Below are 10,107 nucleotides of genomic sequence, written 5' to 3' on the forward strand. Positions count from 1 at the left end.
TTGAATATTTTATTAATAATTAGCTTTTTTTAAGTAAAAAAACCTTACATTTTAGCACACAAATGAATCTTGACACTACTGACTTCTGATAGTTTTATCTGTGAAAAAACTCTGTTATAAAATGTATGTTTTGTTTTTAAACATTTTTGTCAAATTTTTAATCCTGTCGTCCTAACTTTTAAAAGTTCTGTCACAACTAACCCAGCAAGTTTCTCGACCTGCAGGCCGTTGTCGTTCCGCTGCTCTCCAGCTGGATGTCCTCCAGTAACACCATTGTATTCTGCAGCTGGTACACTGTAAAAACTGTGATTGGGGTTAATTAGAATCTAATAGGAGAGTAATAGTAATTATTACTCAGTAAAAACGTGTATGAGTAGTTTTAATCAAATCTAAGCAAAATTCAACAATTTTGAGATGTTCAGTTATTTAAATTTACACAGTTTTGTTTGGGGTAAATTCAGCAATGGTTTGTTGAGTAGATTTAAAAAAAATGTTTGAGTACTAAAAAAATTTAAGAAATCTAATAGATTTAACTGATGAAAGCATTTTCATTTTAATCATTGTACACTTCCGCCCATAATCCTTTGTGCCACGTGCAGGACACACGCGCTTCATGAGTGGACGTCTCCATTTTGTCAGAGGTAAGACTTCTTAATTTGTTCAAATATAAGACACGGTTTAAACAATAACGTATATCGGTTTTGAGTAAAGGTTTTAAACAGTATGATACGTCGAAATTTTATTAATAATCATCACTGTAATGATAGTATCGTATTTTTACACAAATGGCAGTTAGTGGACTGCTAGCACAAGGTCACTTTCCAAGCCTTCACGACTGTGTTACTGAACAGCTTTAACTAACCACATGTTTTACCGTATTAAAAAATATCAACGGTATATTCCGATGAGTTTTAACGTCTTTCATCCACGTTTAAAAGTTCATGAAAAGGTTTTGCGGTCAGTTGTGAGTGATTTTGTCAGCCACAGTCAGTTTTTCGAACTCCAGTTTCCAATAATGGCGGCCGCTACTAAGTTTTAAAATTACTCTTAGTAATCTTTCTGGGTCACAAAATAAACTTTTAACATATTTTCAGGCGCGAAAGTAGCTGTGTAAACATCAAATATCTGCTCGGTTTATCAAGATATCGCATGTTTGCAAAAGTGCTTCGACGTTTTCGGAGCATCTGCTACCCACCAGCTCGATAGCAAGCCGGGAGCTCGAGGGTCACTGAAGCCGCTGAGAACGGCACAACTCCCGGCACATCATTTTCAGATCACCGCGGGGTTTCGCTACTCAGTTTAAACGTAATGTATAAGTCACTTAGACAACCTAAAAATGTTATTGTTTGGTTTTTTCAGTGTTTTATTTGTTCGTGAGTAAATCGGTTAGGCTGAGATTAAAGTTATTAGATTAGATTAGATAAAATAAAACTTTATTAATCCCCCGGGTGGGTTCCTCCTTGGTTTTTACACAGCTGACTAAACGTCAAAAATGATAATGTTGCTTTCCTTTCAGGTAATGGAAGATCCCTCAACTTAAATTCACCTGATCAGCATGGGATTGAAGTTGCAGACTATCATAGCCAAGGTATTTTCCACAGACATTTCAGCTTGGAATTTTATTTAAAGAATTTTTTTGTCAAATTTCATTTGCATGGTGCACAGCTCCACTAATTTGTTTGCATGTTTTTGTCAGTGCAAGAGGACGCCAGGACGTCACTGATATAATTAACAACACAATTATGGGTTTCATGTTTTAATTGTATTTTAAATACATGTGTATTCTTAGTAAAAAAAACAAACAAAAAACAAACAAAAAAACACAAGTACAGGTATTGCTGGGTTTTTGTTTTGTCCCAAGAAGGAAAAACCCTTTCTGACGAACATAAACTAAATTAGATAAAAAAACTAAATGACTAAATTAATGTAATTTACTAAAACGACACATTTAAAGATTGAACCTGTCAAGCATGTTGACAATACCTTTGTGTTGACTGTCAGCACCCAGGCATGTGCATTAACATCAGCTAATTATCGCACATAATGCTCCATGTGATGATAATTTGATATTTAACAGTTTTTTTTAATACTGCCAATTCTCACAGTTTTGTCTTAATAAATGGTCACTTATCTGATGGTAATTTTTGGAATTCTTGCTCATTTTCAGTCACCAAGCAATCCTAGCAATAACATAACCAGAAATCTGGTTATTCAGTGCTTGATGGTGTACCTTGGGGAGTCCATTGATCAACTGATCAAAGAGTACAGTGTAAGTGTTGAAGTAGAAACATTATTCTGTTTTTGTTATTCATATGTGTTTGTCAAGTTTCAAATAATTTGAGGCATTATCATGTTTTATTTGTCATTCAGCTACAGGATGTGTCCAGGAAATATTTCATGTGTGCAACTACAGTCAGAAAACCCATGTGTTTGTTGTTTCAGGATGCTGATGAGGATGGTGTGTCACAAGATCTTTCTGAACAGAGGATGAAAATCTACAAAATCAAGGCTGTTGGATCTGAGGAGGATGACATTGGCATTGTGCTGGAGGGTGTGAGAGTTATGCCTGCTCTGGGCAATTTTCCAAGAGCATGCGCAATGCTGGTTGGATTGACATATGCAGTCGATCTTGCCTATCCCAAAGAGCTAAAATACACCTTGGAAGTATTCCAGAAACTTTTCCTTGAACTGGATTGTGCTAAGCTCTCACCAAAAGTGAACAGCCTCAAGAACAAGTTATTGGCTTAAACGAGGACTCTGAAAGAATGAAAGGGAAGTAAGCTCACTGAAAACCTTTGGTTTGTCTTTGTTAGATGCAGCTATCTTTTCAGTTTTTAAGTTAATTTCATCTTATTCATATCTTACCCAAATGAGCTGCAATGTGTCAGGCTGTATTTGTGCTCTTCATTTTAATTTTGTTTTTTATTACCTACAAGTTTCTTAGGAATATTCTGTTTGAAAGGCAGCAAATTGGAGGAATCACTAGTGAAGCTTTTCTTTGTTTATAGTGTATGTTACTATAAAACATTGGTTTAAAACAACTTTAAAATTTAACAGAAGTGCAGTCCTGTAGCTGTAGAAATGTTACTTCCTCTTACATGTGTCTTAGATTTTCTCAGGTTAAACATCCAAATTGGGATAAAAGGTTGATTTACATTATTGATATTCCATGTACATGAGTGAAAAACCTTTGTTCTACAGTTATATTGAGTGATTCAATTTAACAAAAGATTGACAAACTAAAGTTTTTGTTTGTCAATCATAAATAAGTAACAGAGATAAAGGAAACGGTAAAGGATATTCAAATTTCATGTTCATGTTGATATTACAGTCTAAAGATTAATTTCTTTTTTACAAAACTGGTTTACATTCATGCAGTTTATGTTGCTGTTGCTCTGTACACAAAGCTGTGTGATAAACTGTTTATGACACTAAAACAAATTTACAGCAGAGGAATGTATTTAGGAGATCAGGAGATTGTTGATGAGAATTCAGTGTATACGAGCAGAAAAATGTTATATTATAAATTACTGTGTTTTATTTTCCACAATAAAACAAATTACTGTTTTGATGTTTTCTTTGTGAAATTGATTCATTTTACTCAGAAAATAAGTAAAATTCATTTCATTTTCTCTTATTATTCAGTCATTATTTTTAAGGTTTATTTGGAAAATTATTGAATCCAATTTGAGTTTTACTGAAAAAACAAGAAGATTTCATTTCTTTGTAATGGATATTTTAGGAAGTTTTTACTAAACCTTTGCCAGATAGTTAGTAAATTCAAAGTAATTTTTCTCAGAGACTTATTTCATATCAATTATTTTTTTTGGTAAAGTTGGGCAATTTCAACCTTCAGTTTGAGATTTTGACCCTAAATCCAACACATATTTACAGTTTAATTCTATTAATATCTACTTTTGTTTTCTATTTGAATTTAATTAACATTTTCTCTACATTTTACATAAATCTTTTGAAATTAAAATCTACTTAATTATTTCAAGTGTCACTTTGTTGCCATAACTTTTTTAAGTAACCTCTAGTCACAGTTTTTACAGTGTAATGCTAGGTCTTGTTCAGATCTGGATATCCGTTTCCAGCTGAAGAGCCACTCGGGTGGAGAACTGGTTCATGTGCCGCTATGCCGAGGCTGCAGAGCAGAACCAGGGCTATTGGAAGCTGATGTTCAAACTGTTGGATTGGAGTCCATCCACAAGATCAGGAATGCATTAGAGAAGCAGCTGATTGTTGAGACATTTATTGTTTTACAGCATATCTTAAACTATTGAATTCATTTAAGAAAGCCTGAGTAAAAAGCATCTTTTTACCCTTGGCCCATGAATGCCACAAAATGTGGGTGCACTAGCACAGCTGCTCTTTTTTTTTTTTTTTTATCATAGCACCTGTGCTAAATGCACAGTTGTGAAAAATATAAATTATAAACCCAATGAGCTCACAAGTCCTGTAATGTGGGTCACCCAGGCAATAGTGTTGTTTTGTTTTTGTTTTTTCTTCTCGCATGCCCTCAAACTTGGAAGTCACATCTTCTGTTAGGGACAATAAATATTGTAGAGAGGCTGTATCAGTTAAGTGACATGGTCACAATGAGAGAAGCTTGCAGTCTGAATTAAAGATGTACTCTGTACAAATGCTGTGGCTGCATTAGATTAGCCACAACCTGTAATCTGTCACTTAGCTGCAGCATGCCTTGCTGTTTGAACTGATGTAAACTGCTGCTGTCTGGGCACAGAGCTGGGGAGTGTAATGGGGATTCATTGATCCACTGGTCTTTAGCTGATTGAGTTAGATAATTAAAAAGCCTCTTGTATCAGTTCCATTAAGGATTGTTTGTGTTGCTTTTTTCTTTGTGCTCTTGTTCTTGAACAGCAGAACTTCGAGCTCCAGAGAGCTGCTGGAAAACAAACTGTCTTTTCTGGCCCATTATTTGATGTATTATTTAGCCAGTTTGATAATGAGTTGACTGATTTTGGGAGCTAGTTGAAACACAAACCTACTGGCAGTTCTAACCCGGATTACATGGAGATATTTTTATGATTTGATATCTCCATGCACCAAGTGAAAAATGAAAAATTGGCGATACGAATCAGAATAGTAACCAGCCAGTATGATATGCTGGGATCACGCGTATCCCTCCAAATAGGATCTGGAGTGAGTGTGGTGTCCTGAAGCGTGCAGGCTGAGGTCTGCTTTGTACCTCCTCCAACAGGCCAACTGTCCTCTGCTGTCACTGGAAGCCGCGCCAGGCCTCCTCAGCAATGGCTATGATGTCTGCGGCAATGCTGAAAATAGCCATGCTGAGCTCATTAGCAGATTAGGTGTTGCAATGAATCTGTGTGGTTAGAGCTCCACGGCCTGATATTGTTCCTCCAGGACGGCTGTTACAGCTGATTGACGTGTTGGCACATCGGGACAGAGGGGTGGAGCCCATAGATTGTCCCTGTGGAGGATCGCTGAGTGAAGGGCAAAAAAGAAATCTTCATTATATCACATACAGTATGTTAATAAACAGTAATCATGCATGAAAAGGGAATACCTGTAGCTATTATAAAAGCAATTTTACCAATCATCAACAGAAGAACTGACCCTCTCAGAATCCAGCTTCATGTTTGGACAGTAAACTTATATGTAACTTTATAATATATTTACTCAAGGCATGCAACATTTTACCTTCATAATATAAAGGTATTCAGAGCTCCAAGCCCTTGAGGTACACAGGATTTAGTGGAAATGTGACACTTATCCATTATCCCTTAGCTTGCTGTATTTTATTCCAACATTTCCAAATGGCCATCTCAGATTACAGAAGATGGGCACATTCTCAGCGCTGAAAAACATATCAGAGCTCTGTTTTAAAAACTGCAGCCGAATCATTTTTATCCCATTACAAGTCTGTCTTAGTTTGAAGGTAAAATTTTGATTAAATAAACGAAATCAGTCTTCAGGGGTCAGGTGAGAACTTTAGAGCTGTCACACTGAATCTGGACTGTGGATGCCATCAGATTCATGGGATCTGTTGCTTCGCCTTATCTTGGCATTTACCAGTAAGTAGTTTTTTTTGTATATTGTAGCCTACTTACAGTGTAAAACCAGCTTGGCAGATTTACTTAATTACAGTTGTTTCAGCTATTTTCCCCTTTTATATCAAAGATACTGTGAGACATCCCAAGATGGCTGCAAATCAAATAAGCATGCCTCTTTAAAAACAACAACAACAAAGATCTAGTGTGTGCTTCCAAGTGACACTTCACACCACTTTGTTTAAAAGAGAATCACTGTGGGTTGCCAGTCACTGACTGCCCCCTTGTCTTTTGAATTTTACAGCTTGGTCTGTGCTGTGTTGGTTAATCTTCAAATTTCAAAATGAATATTTAACTTGATCTCACTACATCAGCTGGATGTGGCAAGAGAATATTTGATACTTTGCAGAATGCAACAAACTGCCAAGTCTGTGATCATGTTCTGTTTTTAATCAAATTGGCCAAATCAGAAAATTTGAGTGTGTCTTTGCCCCTCTTGACAGATGTGAAGTTTGTATGATATGCATGATTTAAAACTAGGGAATGGGAGAAGGGGGAGGAGGAGAGGGGCGACTGCATGTGTGAGTAGGAGGGTACAAATGTAAAGATATTTAGCAATGAGATTTTAGAATTGTTTCCTTAAAATAATACCAATCTCTTCTCACCTTGCAGTAAGTGACAGGTTATTCTGCTAATGACCTTCACGAAAAGGGCTAAAAAGCCTCTAATACTACAACATTCATCCAGGCCCACCTTTGCTCTACTAACCATAAGTTTCTGCTTTTGAGTCTAGGAGGAGCTTGGCTGTCACTGACTGGTCTCACACGTTCAAATAGTTGAGAAGACAAAAGACTTTTCCAAAAGGTTCAGAGTTTATGTCCAGATATCAGTCCGCAAATAAAAACTATTGCCAAAAATAAATATAAGATCTAAAGAACAAAGGAAGTATCAACAAAGGAAAAAAAACACCAATTCAGGGAACTGAGGATAGAAATGTCACTGATACCCCCAAAAAGAAGTCTTTGCCAAGACATGGGCCAATACCTCTGTCCTCTCCATTTACTGCCTCCTCATCCTCAGCCCCTTAAACAGTATCATCTCAGTAGCAGAGATCAAATGAAATGGGCTTTTAGGAGTCTTGGTTCACAAAAAAGAAAATAGGCCTCATAAGATTCAAACCAGGTCACTAAAGGAGAATGCAGAAGATCCAGCCCATGCCATTGTGTCACACATTTCTTATTAAATGACGGATGACTATGGATCTGAAACAGTTTCATGTTGGCCTTAGTAAATGAGGTCAGTCTAAGACAGTAAAGATACTCTTTAATAAACCCAGCTGCAAGAAAGTAAAATTAAGCCTTCACCAATATGAATCAGGTTAATGATAAATGTAGGAAACCACAAGCTGCTTTCTCTGGTTAAAAAAAAAGTATAACAACTGAAAAACTTAAATAAATTCTGACATTTAAACATCAAATAATCTCGATGAAGAACAGAAGATGATTAGAAACTTTTTGGGTGCTTTTAAGGTGAAGAGGCTAACAGATATCTACAAGCACCAGAATAGGATTTGGTAGAAAGTGCTTGTTTTGAGACACATCTCTTGCATCAGTAAATACCAGAAAAATGCAGAATTTTACATTTTCTGGCCGTCTTCTAACAGTTTGGTTTTAAAACAAAAGACTTTAAAGGACTCTTTTGGCATCTAATATTTGAATCGTTTTGTCCAGGACTTAATGAAAATGCAACCACTGTATTACTACGCCACAGACCTTTTCACACCAACCATTTTGACTTGTAGAAAGAAAAGGTGTAATGAATAACCTTAACAAAGCCTGAGTTCCATTAAGTGTACCATTAGCATACAAAATGAGGATCCTGGAAAGGACTGCAACCATTATTACTGGTATCAATTAGGGATGTCGTCAGTTTGGTGACTTTCAATACCAAAATTCGAAACATGTGACAATATTTGCTTATTTTCAGTCCTGTCCATCTGTAACCAATTACTGTATTTATGCCTAACAAGTGTTGTGTTTCTCTAACATCCCTGATTGAAGCTGAGAAAACTCTATCAGAAACTAGGCAAAAACAGAGGCGGCCTACCTTACCAACACTACCTGATATTAGCAAAGAAAATATCCTGTCAAGTCACCAGAGGTATCAAGTACTCTATCGAGTTTGAAATTCTAATATCATGACATCTCTAGTACCAGTTACACCTGTAGTTTTCCTTCTATTATAGGTCAAAACTCCCACTGTTGAAAAGGTCTGTTGTCACTGGAATATAGAGGGGAACCTATGGTGAAAACATAGATGAGGATTGATGAGGATCAACCGTAAGACATCGGCGAGCAAGCTCAAGTTCTCTGGATTGTATAATTTGATGCCTCTTTTTTGTTTTTCTGTTCTAGCTGTTAGACATTTGGACTTTTCAGAAACCAGGTAGGTTTAATTTAACTCTAAGAACCTCAAAAGGTTTTTTCAAACATGCTCCTCATCAGGTAATGTCTAAAACAGTTCAGAGCTACAGTGAAATCATCTTCAGTTACCAGCAACTTACCATCCACCAGGATTTAGCTACAATTAGCTTTTAGTGATGGTAAAATGTCACAGTACAAGTTGGTGTTATTTTTTCTTCTTCTTCTATTATTTTTTAGGATTTGTATTTTTTTTAATCGGTTAGTAACAACTATGTTACCTTTGCTCACATTTTTTTTAAACTCAGACTAACAATAAAAATCCAAAAACTAAACATAAAAAGATCCACAAAGACAAATTGCACTATTTTATTTGTGCTTTCTAGTTAGTACATAATTAGTCTTTTTTTTTGTCTTATTTGCTAATACAGATAAGAGATGAACATGATATTTGAATGGCCATTAAGCTATGTTAAAAACAAATAATAAATAATCCATTAATCGTTTTTTTGTCTAAAATATACATTTATGTCGTTTTTTTCAGCATCTGATGAAATGTCATTAGCTCATACTGCCAGAAGGTGGCGGTAATGCAGGAACTCAATATGATCAGTTGGTGTTTTAAATGATAAATGAAACGAGGTCCATTGCAAATTGCATTTAACATCAGGTTGGAGCGGGTGGTGATCTCCACAGATTCTTTATAGTTGAAATGATGGTCCCTAATACAGGCATGGTTGCTGTGTATAACTACACTCGAAGTAGGCTACTCTTATACAAAAGCGTTTTTGTGCAATCCTTGATGATTTAAGTGATAAAATGATTTCTTTAACTAAATTGATGGTCGTATTGTTAAAATATATGTGTCGGGTACATAAGTAACCCCCTTAACAGGTTTAGTGTTGGTTGTGTGAGGTGGCCAATGGCATGACCTTAACTCGGTACAAGGTAACATTTAATCACGTAGTGTCGGGAGGTGCTCCAAAAACCAAAAAGCTGCAAACCTTTAAATATTAATGCAAGTGAGCATGCAGGGCAAACGTGATTGAGATTAATAGGAAACCAACAACCTGGCTTTACAGTTGGCACAACATAGAAGATATTCCTTGTTTAACCAGTTTATTTAGACCCACAGTCCAGTAGCCACTCTTTCAGCCCCATAGTTTTGAATGGTCTCTTTTTTTTAACCATTTCATGTCTTTTGTTGCTCATCCCTATTTCATTTTGAAATTTAATTAGCTTATCAAAATTCTTTCCTGCTTTGATTAACTTTGCTGACTAGGGTGTCCTTGGTATTTGATTCGCTAAGAGATTTCTATTAGTCTGGATTTGACAGGTGGATTTGATCGTGGATTCAGATTCAGTGTAATGGTGTCAAACTCCCTGCCCTAAAACTAACAGCTTTGCCTCTTTTGTAACCCTCCTCTGACCCATCATAGCAGGGTATCGATGCAGAGTTGCAGATTAAGGCTGACAATGTCACAACACATTTCTCTTTCAAAGGGCATTACTTGACCCCCTGTCGTCAAGGAGTGCAGAGGGGTTCCTCTGTGGCCTTTAGTAAAAAAATAAACATTTCCTCTATCTCTATATATCGCTTCACTTCTAATTTTACCTGCAAATGTAGGCACAAAGTGAAACACTGCTGCCTC

General features: G+C 36.3%; 1 protein-coding gene across 1 annotated transcript; it reads left to right on the forward strand.

Moving 5' to 3' along the window:
* The first annotated feature begins 308 nt into the window (after positions 1–308).
* LOC308393991 (uncharacterized protein) lies at positions 309–3,567 on the forward strand. Its single transcript, XM_080878072.1, has 4 exons — positions 309–641; positions 1,517–1,588; positions 2,168–2,269; positions 2,443–3,567. The coding sequence occupies exons 2-4, from the start codon at positions 1,556–1,558 to the stop codon at positions 2,746–2,748; spliced, it is 441 nt and encodes a 146-aa protein (XP_080734198.1). The 5' UTR covers positions 309–641; positions 1,517–1,555; the 3' UTR covers positions 2,749–3,567.
* Positions 3,568–10,107: the final 6,540 nt, after the last annotated feature.

The sequence above is a fragment of the Rhamphochromis sp. 'chilingali' genome (assembly GCF_963969265.1).
Source record: "Rhamphochromis sp. 'chilingali' genome assembly, chromosome: 3".
NCBI classification, from domain to species: domain Eukaryota; kingdom Metazoa; phylum Chordata; class Actinopteri; order Cichliformes; family Cichlidae; genus Rhamphochromis; species Rhamphochromis sp. 'chilingali'.

Excerpts from the sequence above, each read along its gene's own strand:
- LOC308393991 (XM_080878072.1), top strand. The coding sequence starts at position 1,556 with ATGGGATTGAAGTTGCAGACTATCATAGCCAAG. Across the intron at positions 1,589-2,167 it reads TGCAGACTATCATAGCCAAG|TCACCAAGCAATCCTAGCAA; the intron begins GTATTTTCCACA and ends GCTCATTTTCAG. Across the intron at positions 2,270-2,442 it reads AACTGATCAAAGAGTACAGT|GATGCTGATGAGGATGGTGT; the intron begins GTAAGTGTTGAA and ends TTGTTGTTTCAG.